The following is a 24,640-nucleotide window of genomic DNA, read 5'->3' on the forward strand; positions in this document are numbered from 1 at the left end:
CAAAATATAGGTGTTTGGAGCTCTGTTTAAATTCTCTCATTCCTGATATTTGTACAGAGGGACTATTACAAGGTCATATCAGATGGTCCTGCCAGACTTGTGAGCCTGTCATTCACAGCATCCTAACTTAGCCCTTGGGGCCGTGAGGGGAGTGGTGGACAGACTCGAGATACAGAAAGGCTACCTGGACGGTACAGCCTTTCCCACGTGGAACGTCCAGGCATCAGTGGAAGCTAAGGCATGGGTGAGAAGTCGGAAGTCCCACATTCATGCCACTTCTTTCTTCCAGTTTGAAAAAGAACTTCAGAGAATCTCAGAAGCCTATGAGAGCCTGGTCAAGTCTACCACCAAGCGAGAGTCACTGGACAAGGCGATGAGAAACAAACTCGAAGGCGAGATTCGAAGACTCCATGATTTCAACAGAGACCTCCGAGGTACGTCAAGTTCACTCACGTTTTTCTCTACCTAAACCCTCCGTGTAGCTTCAGGTCCAGGTTGTACTAGATAACCTCGTGGATTTGAACCCCTTGGGGAAGGGACACCAAAGAGCAGAGATGTTCTTTTCGCCTTGTCGATTGTAGGTGGCAGCCCTGAGCCTGAGACATGACCCCTGGGCACGAGTCCTTGAAAGGCAGGGAGGATGCTTGCGACTCCGTCTTGTTTTAAAAGTACTTAACATGACTCGTGTTGTGAATGGGAATGTCTGAAAAGGCCAGTGTTGCATGCACAACCTTTGCCGCATCAAGCTGAGGCATTTGATAGCATCCTTTGAAAGTCAACACCTCGCACTGGCTCAGTGTAGCATGGAAGATAGAGCTAGACACATATCCCTCTTGGAGAGAAAAAAAACCCACAGTTGTGGAAAGACTAGATATATATCAACTTCCTGAAAGCTGGGAGCCCCCTGTTGCAGGATCTTGGAAACCTCTAACGTGCAGAATGATTTGACCCATGCAATGGACTTCACTTTCAGTCGGCCAAGCCATTTTTTTTTTTTCAGTTCACTCATGTCAAATACTCAGTGTATTGAAAGTCTGTAGCTGGACCCTGCCTTTTCTATTACTGTAACCCTTTGTCTTAAGGTATCATATGCATTTCATGAAGAATTGTTAGGCTGAATTATTTAATTGGAGAAATGAAGGGTGACCAAATAATATGAGCAAACCTAGAACTCACTGAGTAGAATCTTCATCCATTAGGTCGTCTTGCCCTGTTTTTTTGGTATTTATTTAGCTGTTATTTTTAACTTTTTGCTTCCCAGCTATAGAGAGCATAAAGTCAAGGTTAGCCAAGGGCTGGGTTTGAGGCCAAGGGGACTCACCCCCTTTGCGAGGACATCGCTGGCCTTTCTGGACCCCGTTCTAAGCTGCCTGCCACGGTGCATACCATGGCATTGTATTGCATAAAGGCCCAGTGTAGCATCTGAAGACTTTTCTTTGGATGCTTTGGAATGTCTTGTTCCTCCCCAGCCAGGCGTTGTTCAGTTTGGGGTTCCTGCCTGGGCATCTCGTCCTCAGCACCCAGGTCATTTCTTGGTTGGAGGAGGATTCCGAGGCATTTCTTTGTCACCGTTTCTTCTCTGTGCACAGATCGGCTGGAGACCGCCAACAGACAGCTGTCCAGCCGGGAGTACAACGGGCACGAAGACAGAGCAGCGGAGGGGCTCTACGCTTCCCAGAGTGAGTCTCCGCTCTTCTTTCTCCCTGGTGCTTTTCAAAACTGAGGGCTGAGCAGAGAACCCCTTTAGCTTGGAGCAGGTTTTGTGCTGCTTGAGTTTTGTTAAGTTAGCATGTAAGCTCTTGGGCCACAGACGAGGCCCTCCTAGGTCTGCAGAGACAAAGCCGGGCTTGGTATGTATTCTTTCAGTCACGTTTATTCTGACCTTCTGACCTACAGTTTCAGTTGCTCCATAACACCCTCCAAGGAACAGCAAGGCAGCAGCGTTTCCTGGCACTCACCACATGGAGAAAGGCACAGTTCCTTTTCTCCATGGAAAGGGAAGGGGGCCTGCAGTAGGATTAGCTCTTCTGTCTCATTTCGAGCTCACTTAGATGGGGCAGTTCTGGACTGGCCACCCCCGGCAGCACGAAGCCATCTAAATGGTCATTGCACGTGTCTCCATCCGTGATGCTTGCTTCCAGGAACATTGAGCCCATTTGAGCCAGGAAGAAAAAGGCTTCCCGTGCCTCTAGATTTATTGGGAGAGCATTTTCCTAATTTCACCAGAAGCCAATGGGTTTTGAAAATTCATCGATTAAGGTTCAGTTTTCTGCAAATTCACTGTCCAAGTCAGAAATGTAAAAAATCTGTCTTTGTTTTTTAGAAGACTGTTCAGAAAATTGACCTCATTTCCATATCATAATCCTCAACAACACTGAGACATCTCAACAACATTTATGGCGTCGCGAACTAAAGACCGTTAGAACAACAAGTCACGTGTCAGACACTGGCCGCCCGTGATGTAACGGTGGTATTCTTAGGCTTGGGTCCCTCAATACAGCTCTGCATTTTCTAGGCTGGGAAATAATTGGTACAATTTTCTAATTTCCAGAAGTGTTTGTTGGGGTTCAACTCCTTTGTTTTTCCCAACTTTACTCAGGATTGTACTCCAGTGGAGCAGTCAAGTCTCAGCTTCACTTTTCAAATTCTGTCTTGGCAGACAGACACTCATGCAGTCGAGAGCTTTTGCGTCAGATTCCTTTGCAGTCTCAAGTAAGTGAGTTGGCCTTTGCTCCAGACTCTCGTAGGAAGCTATGTAAGCATCTTGAATTGTTCACTTTTGTAACAACATCTATTTTTCCTTGTGGGTGCTACTGCTTCTCAGATTTACCGTTTCATCTGAGCTTTTGTCTGAAACATGAGTCATCTGTATGATTTGCTCTTAGGAGTTTGACACCTTAAGTTGGGGTGATCGGATGCCTAGGTAGAGGAAAGAGCTTTGTGGGAGTTATGTCAGCAATGCCACTCTGCTGATACTCTGCCTTCTTGCCAGGGGATGTTATTTTGTCACCTAGTTCAGGTCAAAATGGAAAAGTCGGTGAGTTTCATCTGATGAGCATTTGCTCTGGCCTCCCAGCCCAGGGTGTGCTGAAGAACTAATGGGCTTTGGTGTTATGCGAGTTCAGAAATGTTCCCAAAGACTTTAACCTTCTGGCTCAAAGCTAAAACATCAATAATGCAGGCAAAGAGGCCCTTCCAGCTTTACAGGGAATGATGTGTTCTGTGCAGACATGCTCGGCTATGTTCCAAAGGCATAAACAAGAGAGTCCAGGGGCATTTTTCAGCTGCTGAAAGGTGCCTCCGTGTTGACGTGTGATGTAATTGCTTCTCAGCAGGGCATTTGAAGCGGTTTTGCTGACAGTGATATCTAACCAATCCAGTACCTCATCTTTGCAGGACACTCTGTGCCTTCCTCATGGCTTTAAAATTATTTGCATTAGTTTTTCCCTCTCTTAGTGTGGCCAAGAGATGGACTTGAGATGTTATTTCAAATGTACAAATTTTTTTTTCTTAGCGAGTCGGATGAACTCTTTGTATATGAAGGAAATTAGCATGTCCCCCATCATATATAGTTTTAAATATTTTTTAAATCTTTGAATATGTCCTTTCTCTTACAGCAGATTTTTAAAGTGTCTGTATTTGTGCCTTCTGGGTTTGATGTCAGGTTTAGAAATGCTTTTTCCACTCCAAGATTTTAAACATGTTCACCTATGTTTTCAAGTGTATTTATGATTTTATCGTTTGCAAGGCTTTTATTTTGAGAAGTTAGTTAGGGAGACACAGAAGAAGAGAAATGTGTGAAGGCAAGGAGACAAGTTAACAGCCTACTAGTATCTGGGCAAGACAGGTAGCAGTCCTGAACTAATGCAGTAATGGAGGGTAGGGGACAAATAGACAAGTGACACATTAGTAGGACTTGGTGACCAATTGAATAATGACAGTAAGAGAGAGAGAAAGAAGTCTGATTAGAGCCACTAGATGTGTGATCATCCTTTCCTCATAAAAAAGCAGGAGGCGTTGGGATTAGATAACCAGTTATGGTTTGAGCTTGTTGAGTCATCTCAGGGTGTGGCCCGCAGCGAAGTGAGCAGGCCTAACCAAGGTGCAGACATACCCAGGGGGCTGCCAGTGGGCAGAGCTCTTTGTCAGGTTCGCCTTTTAGCACATGGGCACAGAATGGCAGGCATCAAGTACTGTCTCTCTTCACAGTTATTAATGTGCTCCGTTACCTGTATATTCCTGTAGAAACTCTATTATTAGAAGACTTTTCCCAGGCCTAGTAATCATAAGGATAAACCTCACACACTCAAGAGAAACCATCCTTTTCAAAGGAGCCTCTTGAGGTTCTGACACTTGGCTAAGAGAAAGGCAAGACTGCCTGCGTGGCACATAGTAGCGACTTCTCTGGATCGCACCTACCAAGAGCTAAGGCTAAGTTGGAACACCCCTGACAACCGCCTTGGCCGATGGAAAAGTTAGAGGGAAAGGGAAGGCAGAGGACACCATGTGTTGACTTTTTTGCTCAGCGTTCAGGTTGAAGCACCAAGTCCAAGTCCAAGCCTGGCCAGGGCGCCCTTGCAGTCTGAGCCGTCAGGAGGTCTTGGTAAACTCTCTCAGCTAACGGGAGGGGGATGTTCTTCCTCACCTGATTTTTAAATTCTCTGCTGCCCAGAGTAGTTTTCCTTCAAAGGCTGAGCTCTGCTTTCGAGCTGGAGCCTGAGGAAGGCCTGGGTGGACTGCCTGGGTTGTTACCACTCAGCGCTACGAGTTGAAACGAGCCTTCAGCAGGATCATTGAGCTCCTCTGGGTCATGAGATGTGTCTGATTAGAAGTCACCGGGAGTGAGGCATTCAGGAGTGTGATGACTCTGAGGAATGTTTTTCCCTAGCATCTCATGGTGTTGCATTGTGCTCTTTGTAGGAATTAAAAAATGTGTGTTTGTGTTCTGGTTTTGCTTGTTTTTCCAAATACGTTGGCAGCCAAATTTCTCCTTAAAAATAGGGCATCTAACCAATTTCTTTTTGGATCTGGCTGTGTGACACTGGGGCTTCTTGGTCCTTTAGCTTCTGTAACTTGCTGAGATTCCTGGTTTTCCCATTCACTTATTTGTCTCACACACACACACACACAGCCACCGTCCACTAAAGGCAGTGCCCCAGGAATGTCTGTTATCATTCTTAGTTCTGTCTTCTCAGTAAGTAAAGCTTTTTTAACAGTTTTCTTTCTGAAAGTGGATGATTCTGAAGAACTTGCATTATTAGTAGGTCAGAAAGCTCAAAATAAAATACCGGATTAGGGATACTTGATTGATGATCTTATTTACATGCTTGGGAGGGGGGTGGCTGGTTAGCCCTGGCACGCTTGTGTTACTCCAGGATAAAGCCCAGTCGTGTTACAGGATGGCCATAAATTTAACCCCCACCCCCACCCCCTGGGATTCTTTAAGCCCCACAGGTTCAGCATATTTGGTTAAACTGAAGTCTATGCAAGTGAGAGTCTGGCTGTTAAATGTCCCTCTCCAGGAAAAAAAAAGATTTTTTTGAACATTCATTTATTTGTTTAAATTAACTAGTAATGGATGTAAATGGGGCGAGACTAATCTATAAAATTTGATTTCCCTTATAATCCCCACTGGTTTAAAAATGAACAGCCCCCCCAAAAAAGTGTGGGGCCATTCTCTTTTCAAAATAATAGTAATTTACCATTTTCAGTGTGTCTTATAATCATCATTGTACCCTTGAATCTTTTATTTTTAGGTACTTTGATTTTCTTATAGAATGTAAAGAGACAGAAATAATTTCCTAAAAGAAAAGCCCTCTGGTTTTTGCCCTCTCAGGGCTTGTGTGAACCACGAAGCAGACATTGCACTGACATAGGCATTAATTCTCTTGACCCACATAGAGTGTAAGGAGCTTGATCTGAATCCTCATTGGGTTTCATCGTATCATGCTGTGGGTTTCTATCAGGCTTCATGAGGAAGAAGAGGTTAGATGCTGTCGCATGACGATGCCCTGGGTTCCCTCCTGCTCTGCGCGGCTGTCAGTGCTTGCAGCTCCTGACTCAGTGCGAAGCCCCTGCTACAGCACCTACCACACCTCCATCCTCCACGGGCCCCATTCCTTTGCATGGATCTCCTCCACTAGATGGGAGGACTACAGGCGTTCCTGACCAGCATCCATTCCCAACCCTCATTAAAACTCTTTGGATCTTTCTGTACCCAGCACTCAATAAAGGTTTAGTGAGGGAATGAGTAAAAGGGGGAAACTCCTGTAACAATAGGCTTCAAATCTCTTTGTGGAGCATCAGTATCAAAATGTCCTTGATACTGATGCTCCTATCGTGGCTCAGCAGAAACGCATCTGACTAGCATCCATGTGGACGCAGGTTCAGTCCCTGGCCTTGCTCAGTGGGTTAAGGATCTAGCGTTGCCAAGAGCTGTGGTGTAAGGTCACAGACACCGCTCAGATCCTGTGTTGCTGTGGCTGTAGTGTAAGCCGGCAGCTGCAGCTCTGATTCAGCCCCTGGCCTGGGAACCTCCATATGCCACAAGTGCACCCTAAAAAAGGCAAGAAAAAAAAATGTCCTTTTGAGCCCAGGGTCTCCCAGTCATGTTGGAAGCTATCCCAGGTTATCCTCTTTTTTTGGCTTCTACCTTCCTTCCTTCCTTTTTTTCAAGTGGCAAGATATCTGGGTAAGGGGATGAGTAGCCTTTTTCATGGAAATTACTACTATAGGGAGTTCCCTAGTGGTCTAGGGGTCAGGACACAGTGCTTTCACCGCTGTGGCCCGGGTTTAATCCCTGGTCTGGGAGTTGAGATCCCACATCAAGCTGCTGCATGCCATTCCCGCCCCCCCAAAAAAAAGAAAAGAAAAAGACAGAAAAGAAAATGCTTTCTGTGTCCTTACATATAGTTGACTTCCTCCCTGACTCCTTCCCTTTCACTCTGCCCTGGTGTGTTGGAGATGCGAGCTGGCTGTGGCTTATTAAAGTCTTTGTAGCAACTGGCCATGTGCTCACTGACAGCCCGTAGTCCATACCAGACACTACACAGATCAGCTCCTGGCAAAGGGGAAGGAATTGTCCACTAAGCCCGCCAAGGTGCATCTCTTAAACAAAGAAAATTTTCTTGTCCTAAACTAACCGATTGTCCTTGTAAGGCGATGACTTTTAGATGACCTCTACATGTAGTAGGACCGTGCGATTCTAAAAAGCAGTGGTTTTCCATGTCCATGAGTTCCTTTTCTGTGGAAAGGAGCATTTGTGCCATATATTGGATTCCAGGCATAAGTGATATCATACGGTATTTGTCTTTCTCTTTCTGACTTACTTCACTTAGTGTGAGAGTTTCTAGTTCCATTAGAAAATTGACAGAACCCTGTAAATCAGCTATCATGGAAAAAATAAAAATCATTATAAAAATAAATAAATAAAAAGCAGTGGTTTTATAGGCATGGGCTCCAGCATCTAATCTTGGATCAGTTGCCACATCATCTAATTCCTGGGCTCTCACTAACACACTCAGTGACCTGACGTTAGATGCTTCACCTCTCTGGACCTATATTTCCTCTAAAGACACAGAAGAATAAGTCTCAGTTCAGCCAACAGAGCTCTGCGGGATAATCGGTGATAGGAGATGCATTGATTCTGCAGCAGCTTTTCCGGCTCCTGTGCATCCTTCCTCACCTCACCTTCTCTGGAGAGACCTGCCAGTTTTCAGGGTGGGGATGAGTCACGTTCCCAGCGAATGCCTGAGTGGCCCACTGAGCCTCGCTGGCTTTGGAAAGCAGAGCGTGCAAGTGCTTAAGCCACTCGATCAACCTTGACAGGCCGCACTGAGAAACCTCAAACCTCCGTGACAGCTGGCAGCACACCGAGGCCGCAGGCTATCTGTTTACGTTCCATCAAATCTTCCCCCCAAGTGTGAAAATGAATGTTACTCAATTTAGGCCGGTTTTCTGTGCTTAAAGAACCAGCGCTGATGGCAGGACGGTCTCTCAGTCATGCGTTGGTATTTGGTCTCTAACAAGCGAATGCTGCTTATGGCTTTCACATCGTTGGTTTTTCAATTATTTATTTGCTTAGCATTGCCGTTTGAGGACTGAGAAATTGGGTGTCTTACGCTCTGTTACAGTCTGCGTTCCTTGCACTCGTAGCTAGAGGGCTGGATGGAGGAAGCACAGACTGAAAAAATAGACTGAAACCCCTTTGCATTTCATGGGGCGTCCAGGACCCCTCACTTTCCCTGACAGTTCAAAGCCAAGAAATCCACGTTCAGATCTCTGCTCAGATGAAGTGGAGGTTACTCAGAGAATGCTTCTGAGATGGGATCCAGGCTTCCTGTTATAAACTCCCCCAGTGCCCTGTTTCCTTCATAAACACTCATCACAACGGTAAATAAGGAACCGTTTGGATGGGCATTTTCTGTCTTTCCTTGCTAAACTGTCTGCACCATGACCACATGACTGTCACCCTCACCATCATCGTCCAAGGTCACTGTGTTTCCAGAAGCTGGCAGAGTGCCGGATGCTTAGAAGCATTTAGCAAATATTTGCTGGATGTTGAATGAAATGCTGATCATGATCATTTATTCAAACAAGCAGTTTTTAGCTGCCTCCTAGGAACGAGCTGCGTTCTGGGCTGTGGGTCACCAAACTCTTTCTGCAAAGGACCAGAATGTAAATAATTCTAGGCTTGGGGTCCGTAACTACTCGATTCTGTCCCTGTAGCCCAGAAGCCACCATGGATGAACCATGGACAAGTGCCGTGTGTGGCTCTGGGCTGGATTTGGCCTGTAGGTCGTAGTCTGTGGATTTCTGTTCTGGGCACTATTGATGGAAGAGGAAGGGAAAGAAGGAAGCCCAGCAAAAAGAGGGTGGAAAATAAAGAACTTGAGAAGTATTTCCTAGGTCTTATTTTGTACATTGTCCTGATATTGATAAATTGAGATATAATTGTTATTTTCACGGTTATCTTTTACCTAATTCCTAGTCAGGTGATCATGATTATTGCACTCTAGATAAACTGAGACATACAAATGCAGTCACAAACCTTAGTTACCCGAATTGGGAACCAAAAGTAGCTAATGGAGGGCTGGGCAGGACTAGCCTGTGGTTACCCATGGGTGGTCACTGCCTGAGTAGTGGGCCTCAGGGGTGCCTCTCCCAGCAGGGCCATGAAGCCTCTGATAAAAGCATCCTCCTGTGAAGTGAGGCCTTTAGATCTTGTATATTGGGGTTGGAGAGAACCTTCAAGATCACGAGGCTGGTTGCCAGCACATGTCCTCTGAACTGGAGCTCGTCAAGAGGCCATCTGACTGGGACTTTTATGCGTTGTAAAATGTATCATAATTAAATATGTGTTCATAGCCACTTAAATGTACCAAGGGGAGGCCATCTGATGGCCATTGTGAGTGACACTGTTTCTGGAAGCCATTGATCTGAAGGTTTATCTTCAGGTGGAGCTGCCAGTGTGCCCCCTTGTATCTACCCTTCCTGTCCTGGTTCAGTAACAGCTGCCACCACGCATGGAGCACTTGGCATGAGCAAGCACAACCTCTGTAGGTACTTTGTCTCTCTTCATCCTTTAAGCAACCCTGAGAGGTAGGCATTACAGGTGTTTAACCAACGAGGAAACTGGGGCATTGAAAGGTTAAGTGATTTGTCCATGGTCATGCAGGCAGATACATGGATCAGACAGATTTTGAACCCAAGGTGTCCTGCCTCTGGAGAGCTACTCCTTGTGTACCAGGGAGGTGGAGAGAGGTGGCAGCGCTTGACGTCTCATGATTATAGAGCTCATGTAGTGTGACCCCCATGTCTCATTAAAGAGGAAAGTGTGAGCAAGAATGATCATCCCCCAGTGTTCATAATAGCACTATTATTCATAATAGCCAAGACTTTGAAACAACCTAAGTGTCCATGAGCAGATGAATGGATACAGGAGATGTATGTGTTATGCCTAGTGGAATGTTAATTGACCATAAAAAGGAATGAAATAATGCCACTGGCAGCAACATGGATAGATCTAGAGATTATCATTCTAAGTGAAGTAAGTCTGAGAAAGATAAGTCTCACATGATATCACTTATATGTGGAATCTAAAAAAAAAAAAAACGATCAAAGGAACTTATTTACAAAACAGAAATAGATTCACAGACTTTGCAAACAAATTTACAGTTACCAGAGGGGGAAAGTGTGGGGGAAGGATAAATTAGGGGTTTAGGATTAAGACACTACTATATATAAAATAGATAACCAGCAAGGACCTATTGTATAGCACAGGGAACTGTGCTCAATGTCTTGTAATGTTCTATAAAGGGAAAGAATCTGAAAAAGATTGTATGCATGTGTATATATATTTCTGTATATATACTATGTATACTATATATGTGTATGTGTATATACTAACTCAGTCACCTTACTGAACACTTGAAAGTAACCCAGTGTTGTAAATCAACTACACTTCAATTTAAAAAATGATCAAATGGTTTGCCCAAGGCTCCCTAGATGCTTCATGGCAAAGTCATGACAAGAACAGGGGTCTCCTTTTTTTCTTATTTTTTTCCCTTTCCCTTCTCCAAAAGTCATTTCTGTTGGCTCTGGGGATGATGAAAGATTTCACATTCTTACCCCAAGAAGAATCCAGCCAAGTAAGGACCATAAATAATTCTTGTACTAGAAGGCTTATTGAAAATTATTCAGCCTAGCACTTTGACTTAATAATAATGTATTCAGGTCATCTCAAGTGAGTTCTAACTACTGGAATTAACATTCTGTGTTTCTGACATCTGTCTTTGAACCAGAGCCAATTATGATAAAAAGCCTTGCTGGGTAATCCAGTATATCTCTTCAGATACAAAAACAACAAAATTGTTGAAACCAGGATAGAGTTTTGAGTTGTAAAAAAAAAAAATTTTTTTTTTCTGAAAATGTGTATGAAATTAACCTTTTTGTTCTCTGGATGGCAAGAGTAAAAAATAAGCAGAATATAATGAGTAGCCCTGTTGCTGTAGTTTCTTACAATTAGCTTTTGAAATTGTATTTGGTTCCTGAATTGGAGTGAGAACATCCAGCTGTATCTTAATAGAATCCAAGAACTTTGAGGGGACAAAGTATTTGTTTTAAGTCCAGAAAATTTGGTCTTAGACCATTAAAAATAAGCTTGCATCTGCTACTAATTTTCTTTTTGCCTACAAAGACTGTGGTTCGCTAGAAAGATGAAGGAAAAAGGATTTGCTCAAAGCAAGTTACAAAAATGACAGTGGGCGGGGTTGCAGAAGTTTAAGGAAGAGAGAACATTTAATTGCAGGTGATGCATTTCTTCTTCCCCCGTCAGCCCTAGAATGAGCCACTACTGTCCCAGATGTAACAGTTTCCCCAGCATCAACTTCTGTCTTTCAGCCAGGTTTTGGTGTTAGGCCCTACCTGCCATTCAAGGGGCCCATTTAGAAAATAGAGTTATGTGTGGGGACGAGATAATTGGGAGCATGGGATTATACATACACAATACTATATATACAATAGATAACTAACAAGGACCTACTATAGCACAGGGAGGTCTACTCAGTGTTCTAAAATAACCTATATGGGAAAAAGAATGTGAGTATATATATCTGATTCACTTTGCTGTACACCTGAAACTAAGACAACATTGTAAAGCAACTATATTCAAATAAAATGTTAAGAAAAGGAAACATAGTTTTATTACAATAATGCCTTCATTAAACCAAACAGAGGTATATAAGGTATACCCATATTTACATACAGTAAGGGGCGAACATTTAAAGTGCGATGAAATGTGACAGTGGCCCCAGTCCCGACCCATCCTGAGAGCATGTGCAGCTCTGTCCTCAGCAGGGAGTACCCTCCTCCCACCTTCTGTCTGCCCGCCTCACTTTTCACCACCCTCGGGTCATCACTGGTTTCATTATGTTCAGTTTTTATGGTTGTTTTCTACATGGGGAGTCAAATTGTCTGGTATGGTCTTCCTTTGTCATTCCTGGAAATAGACATGTCTGTTATTTATCTTTTTCTATTAAGAAAAGAGGAGTTCCTGTCGTGGCACAGTGGAAACGAATCCGACTAGGAACCATGAGGTCGTAGGTTCGATCCCTGGCCTTATTCAGTGGGTTAAGGATCTGGCGTTGCTGTGAGCTGTGGTGTAGGTCTCAGATGTGGCTCGGATCCCAAGTTGCTGTGGCTCTGCTGTAGGCCAGCAGCTGTAGCTCCAACTCGACCCCTAGCCTGGGAACCTCCATATGCTGCAAGTGTGGCCCTAAAAAACAAAAAAAAAAAACAACAACAAAAAAAAAGAAAGACAAAGAAAAGAGGCAAAAAAAGACATCTGTGAAGGTTATAGAAAGTGTAAGTCATCAGATTTAGTTGAAAATCGACTCACACCTACGTGTATGGTCAAAATCAAGTCCCCTGTGCATGCTGTATTTATATGGCCTTATTAATTCATTGCTTAATTTGTTATCATGCTGCCTGCAGTGACATAGAAATAGCAGTTCATTTTTATTTCACATGAAAAAAAATAAAGTGAAAGGTTTAATAGTACACATGGAAGTTGAGTCAAGTTTGCAAGCACTGTATCTTATATTTAGGCATGTTTCAAAAAAATACCTGTGAACTATGCCTGAATATTTAAGTACAGTTTCTAAAATAAAAATGCGCTGCAAAGAATGACTAGAATAAAAAAAATTATATTAAGAGAGCTTTTACTGATATTCAAATAAATATTTTACCAAATCATATTTGAGATAGTTTAATGCTACAGAAAATATCACTTTGGGATATTTAACTCACCTTATGGATATTAAAGAGCAGTAGATAAATTAAGTATATTAAAACCAAAATGTGGTTTTCCTCTATCAGATCAATAGAATATTTTGTGGTTAAGCTTTGTTACTTTCCAGTGATAAGCATCTGAAAAAGATCATTTTTGAATTTTATTTTAAGGACCAAGTTAGGATTTGATTGGGTGCCAGTAACATCCTCTTATCCAGTGAGCTGTTGCCTAAACTTGTCATATTTCTTCACATAGGAAACACTTCTTCTGTCTTAGATTATTAAAGTCTTAGAGAGAAAGGTTGAGACACATTATGAAGGAAGCCCTGGTGGAAGAAATGATTAGACAGATGGATGCTGGCCACAGTACCTAGAGTACAGGGCAGAATATGTAAAGACTGGTGAGAAGGAGTTCCCTGGTGGTCTAGTGGTTAGGATTCGGCACTTTCACCACTGTAGCTGAGGTTCAATCCCTGGTCTGTTCAGTCCCACGTCAAGTCACTGCATGCTGCGCAGCCAAAAAAAAGAGATTCGTGACAGAACTATTTTCCCCTCCGAGTGTATGTGTGCAGGTTCCCCGTACAGGAGAGATCTGTTTTACTGAGGAGATCAGAAGAGCTTCAGGCAGTGTCTAGCCTTGAGGGGGAGCTTCAGAAACTAATTCATATGTTGGAGTAATTTTCCTGCCATGATACTGATTAAAAGGGACAATTTCTATGTTCCTTTTAACTTTGGACAAGGAAGACTGGCTGCATCCTTCACACTTCTGGCTTTGCCTCCTTTTCCCACAGTGATTCATTTCTCCAAAACAAGGTCTTCCCTACATTTTAACAACAGCCATTTCCACAAAACACAGTTTCTCTTGTAATGTCTGAACCACTGGCTTTCAAACTCAGAGCTCTTGTTTATTAAAAGCAAATTTACCTGGAAGCCTGGTGTGTAAAATGCACGGAACCTGAAAAGATTTCTGGTTGGGACAGGGTGGTGCATTTGTCAGAAGCCCCCTCCTTTCTCCTTGCCCGCCCCGCCAGCCCTTCTCTCCCCTCCCTGTCCTTCTCTCTCCCCGGGCTCTGCAGAACAGAGTTTGGTTTGCACTCCTATTCCTAATTTTCCTTATTACAGAGTTCATTTTAAAGCAGCCCCCTCTCAGCCATTTAAAACAAGCCCTCCCTGGAGTGTTCCAGTGTTTGTTAACAGACTCCATAGCCGCCCACTCAGAGCCCAGGTCTCCGCAGCCTGGCGCAACCATGGCAACCTGCAGTTGCGTCCAGGGATGGCAGAGAGCCCAACACCCCTTTCTGAAATAACGAGCTTCCTTGCCTGAGAAATGTGATCAGCACATTTTTAAAAGACCCCAAAAAGCCACACCAGGGGCGTTAGGGATCAGCTTTGTATTATAGCACTTTTTCATGACCGAATTAAGGAGCGTGACTTTTAAAGGTGTATCACCTTTCATGTTTTGCATCAAATAAGCCTCATGTGAACACAGATCGCTCTTACATGATGTAAACAGTACTCTGTTTGGATTATATTTGAGGGGTCTCTCTCTCTCTCTCTCTCTCTCTCTCTGGGTTTGTCGGTTTGACTCTCAGACTGGGATGAGGGGGAAGGGGAAATCTAAGCATGCACTCCAGGGGGTAAAATGTCTTCGAGGCAGAAGGCACCTAAGCTGTATTGCAGAGAGTGAAGCAGGTGGAATCCCTTCCTGTTGTCTCTCCACCCCCACAACCTCGGAAGAAAGGGCTTCCAAGTGGATCCCACTCTTCCGTTACCCTAAGTTGTAACTGACCCTTGGAATAGGCTTCTCCCCAACAGCTCAGAATTGTGAGATGGGGTGCCAGTGAACTCAAGGTTGAAGGACCCTGAGGAAGAAGAAACAGAGGGAGACCTTTTAGGAAGGGTTCATACAGCAAATAATTATCAAGACATCTTTTCCTAAGAGGCAGTTCATTTCATCAGCATCGTGGAGTCTAGTTAACTGAATCAGCGCCGTGCGTGTTGGTCACCGTGGCCCTGACGCATCCCCTCCAACTCCTTTCTTGGTAGAGAAGGGAAGAGCGGTGTAAAGAAAACAGAGAGTGTCTTGGGGACCTTTAGTTACTCCCCCTCCAAAAAAAAAAAAATCTGACTGAGCTTAGACCCAAATAAGAGGACTGTTTCTGAAGTACCTTTGTGTGTGAAGAGACCCCAGCAGGATGGGTGGGCAGGCCGCGCAGGGGCCAGGGCTGGCCCGTCAGTGAGGACCAAGGGGCAGGTCATATCGATGGGCCGGTGTCTGTCCCTGTAGCTCTGTTCCCCTCTGTCCTTCTCACCGTGGATGCTCATCCACCTCTCCGTGTCCATCTGTGATTCTTCATCCTCCGCGGTGTGGCTTTTGCTGTTTCTCCAGTGCACACACGCAGTATGGTCGCTTGGCCACCTGTCGTGTAGGCGTCTCACCCCGTCCCAGCTAGAGACTCTACCTGGCCTGGCCCTGGTCACATGTGGGCCCTTTAGATCGGATACTGTCAAAGGGCGAGTGGAGGGCCAGGGCCCATGCGAAGGGCTTTGTCGTGCAGATGGGGCTGCTGCCAGAACCTAGCTCTGCGCAGGATTAAGCAGACGCTTTCCCGCGTGGACGCTTGTCTGAGCAGCCGCTGGGAAGGCTGTCAACTCCAGGCTAGAAAGCACCTGTCTCTTTTATTTTTTAATTGAAGTATAGTTGATTTACAATGTTGTATTAGTTTCAGGTGTGCACAAATGATTCAGTTATACATTGTGTGTGTGTGTGTGTGTGTTCTACTTGAGAATCTTTTCCACTAAGGATTATTATAAGATAATGAATGTAATTCCCTGGGCTATTTAGTGGGTGCTTGTTGTTTATCTCTTTTATACACAGGAGTGTGTCTACGTTAATCCCAACCTCCTAATTTATTCCCTGTCCTCCCCCCACCCCCACTATCCCCTTTGTAGCCATAAGTTCATTTTCCACGTCTGCGAGTCTGTTTCTGTTTGGTAAATAAGTCCATCTGCTTCATTTTTTAAGATTCCACATAGAAGTAGTATCTCTGGTAGGCCTTCTCCCAGTGATCTCCAGTGCTGGACGTGGCACCTCTGCTGTGGTTCCCGGGGGGCCCAGTCCACCACCACTCCCTCAGCCTCTCCTTGTGTGTGGCTTCTTCTCTGATAGTCTCTTAAGCTCTCTTCTTCACTTAGAAAGTGCTAGAGACTGTATGCCTAGAACCGGCCTCATCGGCCAAAATGAGACTTCTGGCCATTGGCATTGCCAGGAAGGTTTTCTGGATTGTGCCTGCTTCCTCTGTCCTCGTCACCACTGCTCCCTCTCCCCACAGCCAAGGCAACAGGACCTACCCTGAGAAGGGCCAGGGAAACCACCCTGCAGAACCAGATGCCAGGTGGGCCAGTTGTGCATTGACTGCTGTGTGAGCATATGGGATTTGGAGCTTGAACAGAAGTAGCTTGTTTGCGCTTATTGTCAGTGTGCCCATGTGTGTCTGTGGGCACACATACGTGCACACGAGCGCACACACACACACACACAATCCAGATCTAAACCCCCAAAGAACCATTGGTTAAGGGGTCAAACCTTGGTTCTGGCTTGAAGAATAAAGGAGGGAGAGGAAAACCTCCCTTTTTAATTTTTTTTTAATTGACGTATAGTTGATTTACTGTGTTGTGTTGGTTTCAGGTGTGCTGCAAAGTGATTCAGTTACATATATGTATATATCTATATTTTTTCAGATTCCTTTCCATTATAGGCTATTACGAGATAGTGAATAGAATTCCCTATGCTATACAATAGCACCTTGTTTGTCTATTTTATATCCAGAAGTGTGTATCTGTTAATCCCAAATGCCTAATTTATCCCTCCCCCCTTCCCCTTTGGTAACCAGAAGTTTGATCTCTGTCTCTGGGTCTCTGTTCTGTAAATAAGATCATTTGTATCATTTTTTTTTTAGATTCCGTGTGTAAGAGATATCACATGGTATTTAGAGGATGACCTCTCTTTGGCCTTCCCAGTATTCTAGTGAATTCGTCACTGCCTCGGTCAAGCTGGCAGCAGCGAGACTCCTCCATCCCTCCAGCTCAGGGAAAAACTCATCCCAAATCCATCAGGAAAGGCCTAGAAATTAATTCCTACTTGAGAAGGGCCGGGTTACAGCTTTGCTCCCCTCATGCGCTCCAGCCGTTTGTTGGAGCACAGCACTGAGAACCAGCAGCATAGGGTACGGGGCCCTGACACCCCCACTGATAGACAACCGCCCCCCACACACACACATGTTCCAGCATCACTGTTTCTTGACAGCGGCTACTAGGGTCCACCATCCCGAGGTTCAGCTAACAGTTAAGCCCAGTGCTCAGGTGGTAATTGCAGAAACACCTTCATCGGACTGTCTGCATTGAACCTTGCCCACAAATGGCAAAGGAGAAGGGTAGGAGAGAAGGAGGGCATCTTTGGATGACTGGGCCCAGTTCTAGTTTTCATCCACTTCTGTTCGTTTTCAAGCAGAGACTAACCTGTGGGTAGAGGCACAAATGCAACGACCATTGGCCCTGTTGCAAATATTATAGTTCGTTTGGCTTCAGATTATTCGGTTGTCAAGTGGAGTTGATAGGATGAGTCATGAAATGAGTGTCTGTTGTAAAGCTGAGGGCACAGTGTCCGGGACAGGGTAAAGCCCCAGTGTAATGCGTCTTGGCTCCTGTTGCTAAGTATCTGTATGTGCCAAGCTCCACGATAGGTCTTTTATACCTACCTTTTAATCCTCACAACAGTCCTGCGAAATAGGTCTTGTTAGTTGCATCTGACGAGAGGGGAGGTCACGTGTCCAAGGTGAACCGGTATGTGAAGGTGCCAGGATCACACCAGGTCGGCCTGGCTACGAAGCCACTGCCATCGCTGTGGTTTCCAGAGCAAACAGTGTGTGAGCAGACATCCTCTGTGTAGATGGGAACGGAGCCACCAGGCTCAACAAAACCCTGCTCCACACAGTTTAGGGTAATTCATATCCACTGAGTAAACACAGCATTCTGGGCAAGAGTTCCCTTGTGTCAACTTGCCTGTTCTAGGAATTCTCAGTATATACATTGGAGCCCAACCAAAAGTTCAGTGTGAAGCTGGTCTTTCTTGCGATCCATCCCAAGGGGCTTGCTTAGCTCCTAAATGAGCTGAAAGGACCTTCCTGTGAGGTGGTTTTGCTCAGGGGACCCGCCCTGGGCATCTCCCAAGAGATGGCTTTTTTGAACGGCTCTGACACACCTAGTCCCTGTGTCTCCGGGGAATTAAGAGGCACAGTTACCCCACCACGCAGGCTGACTGCCTTGACACCAGTCCTCCTGGCACCCTAGCCTGAGGTAGGGGACCTCCCTGTGTTGTCATAGTAACCGATCCAGCAATCGTTAGCGACCACGCACACTGCCTTTGCCTGAGTCCCTGCCTCTCTTCCCGCCCGATGGAGGCAGAGTGCTCCGTCCTGCTCCCCTTGTAGCCCAAGAATTTATCACACTTTTTGGACAACCTCCGTAACCACAGCCTTATCATAGTTGACATTTACTGGGTGTTTCTGTTTGCATTTTGAAGTCGGTACTGTTGTGATCCTCACATTAAAGGCAAGGAAACTGAAGCACAAAGATGTGCCAAGGGGTGGAGCCGGACATGAATGGGGCAGACCGACTGGAAGATTGATTCTAGAGCCACGCTTTTAACCACGACTCTGGGCTGCCTCCACACAGCAGCAGCTTAATTAACATTTGCAAGGAGATACACATGCTGTAATTGCTATATTTTGAGATGTATGATATGGCCCGTGACGTCCTTAAATTTGGGCCACAATGAGCTGTGTTACAGTGGTGCCCTCCCACGCCTGCTGCTCCTGTCACCGTGCGGGTCTGCATCTCTGTGCAGATGCACAGGGGAGGCAGCGCCGTGCCTGGGAACACGTGCTGAGAGACGTGCTGATGCTGGTTCTGGCTCTCCCGTGAGAGCTTCCCTTCCATGGGCACGTTACTGACCCTCCCCTGGAAAATGGGCACGGGAATAGTGCCTACCTCCCAGAGTAAACTTAAAGGAAATGCTATCAATGGAGTAATTCAAGGGCGTAACACAGGTCATTCCTGGAAGCCAGTGCCCGTTCAACAAACATGAGCGGTTTTGTTACTGTTATCCCAGTTGTCATGAACATTGTTTTTGAAATTTGGTCATTAAGGGCATAACTTCCTGTCAATGGGCAAGGAGTTCTGAGCCAGAGTGAGTGACACTAACTGATATTGCTGCGCCCTGAAGTCTCAGGTCACCAAGCTCAGGAAGGACGTGTTTGGACCCATGAATTCCAGAGGCCTGAAACGCATCCCAGAATTAATGGAGTCTTTGTGCAGAACCCACATCTTCGTCCCGTGGTGTGCACTGTGGGGTTCAAGGAGCCTGGGCAGGGAAGGGAACCAGTCTCATTCATGGGCAGTACCAGCCGTCTGATGAGTGGTGGCTTCAGAGGTGGAGCGGACGGCTTATAACAAAGGCGGTCAGGAGATCATGAGGATACCAAATGCCAGCAGCTAACAGGAGCTACCATTTACTATACTGTTGGCAGTGAGCTTGGCACCCAATAGAAGATTCATTCATTCAACAGTATTTATTGATCCAGACAGTGTTCTAGGCTCAGGGAATCAATAATGACCTAAACTAAGTCCTGGATATTTAGGTCCTTTTATACTTTATAGGCATCAGCAGAGTCATCACAGAACCACGATGATGTGGCTGTTCAGTTTCCCAGTTGATTGATGAGAGAGCTGAGATTCAAAGAGCTTATAGTGCACCCAAGACCTCAGAGCTGGAAAGTGGTGAACCTAGGATTTGAATCCAGTTCTTCCTGTTACTGCAGTCCATTGCCTATCCACGATATGATACTGCTTAACATGAGAATAGCACAGTACTGGTAGTGTGTGTGTGTGTGTGTGTGTGTGTGTATGTGTGTGTGTGTGTGTGTGTGGTGTGTCAGAGGTGAGGGGTATTCATTAAATCAGAAACCCAAGTAGCTGTCATTGTGACACAGCAATAATTATGATCAGCAATTTGCAAACTCAGTTTGGAAGCTCTGGTTGTGGTTTCTCGACTTTGCCTCTGATCAAAACTGATTTGTCCTTGGCTGCCCTCAACAAACACGAGAACGGTTAAGCTTAGGTTGATAACCAGGCAGAAGCTCTGAAATCCCGTGGTTCTTTCCCAAGACTGCCTGCTGAGTAACTAACTCCTGGGTGCCCTCCAGAGCCTGGACAAGGCCAGCGGGCACCACGCCTCTTCAGATGTTGTCCAAGCCCAGGGAGCTAGTGCTCAAATGTCAGTAATTTTGTACAGAAAGCAAGGAAGGGTCATGTCCGCCCAGGGCTGTGGATGGGGGGGCGCCCAGAGCCAGTGGTTGCTCCCAGCCCATTTATTTAGGCCTCTTGCGTACCCATTCTCCACACACTGGGAAGGAAGTTTCAGAGGCAGCATTTGAAAAGCCACTGAAAGGGAGGAGGGACCGGGTCATTACAGTGGGGCATAAAGAGCCCCAAAGTCATACTCTCTTCTGGGTCAGGATCTTGGTGGCCTCGTTTTGTTTCCGAGAGGCGCCGCTGTTTCTCGGCATCATGGCCAAAGCAGGCTTTATAAGAATACTCATTCATTCTGTCCATTGCAAAGCTCTTCCACTGCACCTGATCCCATCCACATAAGCTCACAAAGCAAGGGCACTTCAGTCAAGCGGGAAGGTCAGCATAGTGGCCATCAGGAGACCCGGACTCTGGCCCTGGCTCTGTCCCAGCTGGCCAGGCACCTTGGACAAGTGCCTTTGCTCCTGGGCTTTCCTTTCCTCACCCATAAACAAGGTGGGTGGAGCTGGATGGCGTGGTTTCCTGTGATCCCCTCCCGCTTTAAGATTGTGAGTTGTTTATGGTGCATTTGCAGCCTTAAAGTCTTCTTTATTCTTACACTCTGTATTCGAAACCACATTTTTCCTGCTCCATCCTTTCTTTTGCTTCCATGCCTGTAGGGCTGGTCCTTAATATCTGACAACTCTTTGCTCAATGAATGAATGACTGTAGCAGGAAATCATGAGTGAATGAAACCACTGTCACGTGCTTGTCCAGTAGCTTCCAGACTTTGGGTCTCTGTGTCTCGGTGTGGTTTGCTCTGAGGACTAGGTGACTAGGATGAGGCATTTCAGGGCTGTGAGCACAAAGAAATCAATTTCTAACTATTGTCACTGCTGCTGTTGTAGTGACACGCCCTGTTTTGTACTGATATGGAAGAGCGTGTGTATGCATAGGATTTTGTAACCCTTTTCTCAACAGTGAAAATGTTTTTCCACGTCATTGGTATTCTCTTAACTTAATTTTAAGGGTTGCATCCTGTTCTATAGTAGGGTTTACAGTAGTGTTTTTAAACAGTCCCTTAATCTTACACAGTAAGTTCGTTCACGTTTTTCCATATTCTAATCAACATATCTAAGTATTCTAGCTATTTGAAAAATAAAATATACAGGCGTCCTACATTCTGTTGCACTTTGTTTTCTTGCAATTTTTACAAATTGAAGGTTTGCGGCCACCCTGCATTGAGCAAGTCTGTCGGCGCCCTTTTTCCAGCAGCATCAGTTCCATGCCTCTGTGTTACATTTTGGTAATTCGCACAGTATCTCAGACCTTTCCATTATGACTGCACTTGTCAAGAGGATCTGTGATCGGTGATCTCTAAGGTGACTACCACCATTGTTTTGGCATTTTTTTAGCCATCAGGTATTTTTAATTAAAGTATGTACTGTTTTTTAGACAGTGCTATTATTGCATGCTTACTGGACCACGGTATAGTGTAAACATAACTTTGATATGCACTGGAAAACCAAAATATGTGACTTGCCTTATTGCAGTGGTCTGGAACCGAACCTGCTGCATCTCTGAGGTATGCCTGTGTTGCTTTTGTAGCAGGAGAAATGTTTTCAGTTAAGTCATATTGATCTCATTAGGGAGTGTACCTAAGCCCACATGGACATTAATCCCTAACCCCCTGTGACTCAGTCTACGGAAAGAGAAGGGCAAAGAAACCATGGAACTTATGGGACACTTCCACCCCTAAGACCCCTATTGGACAAGGACTGACATAGGTAACTGGTCAAGGCCAATGGGAGAAAACCACATCTTTCTGGACCCATGTTGGTCCCCCCCTATCTTTAAGGGATAAAAACCCTTATAGGACAATAGAGAGCAGGGGGCTCTTCTTCCCCCTCCCAGCATCCCTGTGCGTAGTATTTGCTTTCCTTTAATAAAGACTATTTGCTTTCCTTTAATAAAGACTTTGCTTACTTAAAAAAAAAATCCTACTGATCTCATAACACTATTGGTCCTGCCTGCCTAAGTAAAATGGTCCATGAGCCTACAGGAGGGCCACATGGATGCGACTTAGAGGCAGCCTTTGCTCTCCCGTGAGCAGAAAGACGGTGATCGCCAGCAGTTACTGGGTCACTGAATGAGAGGCAAGCTGTTTTCCCAAATCCAGAGCACCGGGCCTTTCCTGAACAGAACTAAGAGAACAGGGGAGGCCAGGTCATGCAGAAGAGGGGGCGGCCAGAGGTGGGAGGCCGGGGTTGAAGCTCCCCTCTGCTGCCTGGCCTCCGGCCAAGCGCTTAGCCTTCTGGACCGTGGTTGATGTTTCTGTGAATGAGAATGTCAGGGTTGTCATGACCATGGCCTGCCTTGCCATCAGTGGTTTGGGAGGTAGGCGCAGGAGGGTTGTGAGCTTAAAACGAAATCATAGCTTCAAGGTTAATCTGAAGCATTGAAGTCAGTGTTGCCCAGAAGTGAGTCCCCGAGAAGGTGGAGTCACTAGTTCTTTCTGTGCCATTCATCTCAAGAACCTGAAACGCATCTGGAGTTAAGAGCGGTTTTTGAGAAACTCCTTGTTTCACACTCCACCCCTGTGAAGAGGGGGCAGAAGCAGTCATCCGACCCTCTGCTCTTTGCATGCTTTTTGATTTTTAATCCTTGCCAGATGTGGACTGGCAGTGAGCCTAGAGGGTGCGTGCTTTCTGACAGAGGTGGTTTTGTGCCCGTCTCCCTTCTAGACAAGGAATTCTTGAAGGAAAAGGAGAAGCTGGAGATGGAGCTAGCGGCAGTGCGGACGGCCAGTGAGGACCACCGGAGACACATCGAGATCCTGGACCAGGCTCTGAGCAACGCCCAGGCCAGGGTCATCAAGCTGGAAGAGGAGGTGAGGCTGCGGGGGGCAGGGTGGGGATGCACTGAGCCCTCGGGGCCCCCGTTTCCATCTCCTCACCCAGTACCTTTAACCAGAGCTGACTCGTTGAGCCAGAGGAGCGATGCAGGTGACCTCCCAAATAACAGTGAACACACACGAGTTTATCCACTCAGAGCCAGGCAGAGTATGAGAGGCGGACGCGGATGCCACCAGCGAAGAGCTCACCCTCAGCCAGAAACCCAGCCTGCCTCCCACTGGCCAGCAGGTGTCCAGGGCTGGAAATACATGGAAGAACTGGGAACCACTGGTGCCTGTGGAGAAGAGAGTCAATTAAAAGAACAGTCCAAGGGCTGTGTCTTGGGGCTCTCGATCAAAAAGGCCAAGTCGTCTGCCGGGGTGGGCGGGGGTGGTGTTCAGCAAACCTGTCTCCGGTTTCCAAAAGGTGGTTTCACCAGGCAACAACCCCCAAGGCCACAACATGGTGAGCCCACTCAAGCATTAGGGATCCAGTGATTTCTGATGAAATCAAGGCTTTCAATACTCCTCGCTAGACCTAAGCAGATATGAGGGTGAAAGAGAGAGAGCTCTGCCTTTAAAGAAGCTGGCAGTTGGTTAGGGATAATCCTAACTCATTCATTTGACAAGTATTTATTGAGGGCCAACTGCATGCCAGGTACTGTTCCAGGCCTTGGGGACATATTGTGCCCTCTGCCCCAAACAGACAAATCTCACGGCACTTATATTCTAGTGACTGCACACTCAGAAAACCGTACAGAGTCTAGGACTGTGGTGATGGGGTATGAATGGTACTCATTACATATTTTTATCAGATGAGGCTTTTCTAGCACAGGAACCTATAGTTAGTTAGTTGGGCCTCAGGCAATCAAAGGCCCAGGAAATGAAAGGCCCAGAAGAAAACTGATCCCAGGAGCAGGTGTAGAAAAGGCTCTGAGTTGCTTCTGCACCCCTTACCCTGCAAAAGGTCAGAAGCACCTCCGTTTTTAGGGCAGTGGCTTTGGCCAGGACACAGGCAGAGCTCATGGCAGGGCTGCCGGCTAAGTCAAGAGCCACCCTTCTCAGCGAGGGCTTAAATTGCTAGCATGTTCCAGCCGGCCATGGGTTGAACTCAGGATCTGACTCACCTGCAAGGCCTCTGCACACCCAGGTGCAGAGTGACAGGAAGTAGCATCTGGCATCTTCTCACCCAGGACCAGTTCAAGTAAATGCTTCCGTCTGGCTGTGGGCACCAGCCACCTCCCAGGAAGTTAGAAATGTGCCTGGAATTTATGAACAGGGGCCAGACTCCTAATTGGAAGAAAACAGAGTCTGAGGGTAAGAGTAGGAAGTTGTTGCTCATGAAGCTAAATCCATATCTGATGTGACATTTACATAAATCACTTTCACCTTAATCTGCCTCTCCTTTCCTGTGGTTTGAGCATTCATTACACCCTTCCTGTCCGTCCAGGCCTGTCAGTGGCTTTTCCATAGAGTGCTCTGAAATCTTTAGGGGAAAGTTACTTCCACAAATATCTGTAATAAGAAATTTATTGGAGTTCCCGTCGTGGCGCAGCAGTTAACGAATCTGACTAGGAACCCTAGTCCCTGGCCCTGCTCAGTGGGTTAAGA

The 24,640-nt window shown here is 45.9% G+C and overlaps 1 protein-coding gene and 1 long non-coding RNA gene across 35 annotated transcripts in view; one reads left to right on the plus strand and one right to left on the minus strand.

Moving 5' to 3' along the window:
- AMOTL1 (angiomotin like 1) overlaps nucleotides 1-24,640 on the plus strand; it is a 167,337-nt gene that overhangs the window by 119,283 nt on the left and 23,414 nt on the right. For 30 of the 34 annotated variants that reach the window (XR_014815023.1, XR_014815024.1, XR_014815028.1 and 27 more), the window contains 3 exons: nucleotides 290-434; nucleotides 1,590-1,679; nucleotides 22,881-23,026. Coding sequence is in view for 18 of the 34 variants with exons in the window: in XM_021062681.2 (XP_020918340.2) it covers nucleotides 290-434; nucleotides 1,590-1,679; nucleotides 22,881-23,026 (381 nt within the window). In the remaining 16 variants the exon portion in view is untranslated. Of the gene's footprint in view, nucleotides 1-289; nucleotides 435-1,589; nucleotides 1,680-22,880; nucleotides 24,630-24,640 lie in introns of all 34 variants that reach the window. The other 4 variants (XR_014815035.1, XR_014815038.1, XR_014815036.1 and 1 more) reach the window with 1 other exon arrangement.
- LOC146399810 (uncharacterized) lies at nucleotides 19,328-23,579 on the minus strand. The gene is made up of 2 exons (XR_014815095.1): nucleotides 23,437-23,579; nucleotides 19,328-23,325 (listed from the first exon to the last, which is right to left on the minus strand). It is a non-coding gene; the product is annotated as an uncharacterized LOC146399810 (long non-coding RNA).

Source organism: Sus scrofa, chromosome 9 (genome assembly GCF_054392235.1).
Source record: "Sus scrofa isolate SSC_HxYL_T2T_F1_AM1 chromosome 9, Sscrofa_HxYL_maternal_Yorkshire_Landrace_v2.0, whole genome shotgun sequence".
Lineage (NCBI taxonomy): Eukaryota > Metazoa > Chordata > Mammalia > Artiodactyla > Suidae > Sus > Sus scrofa.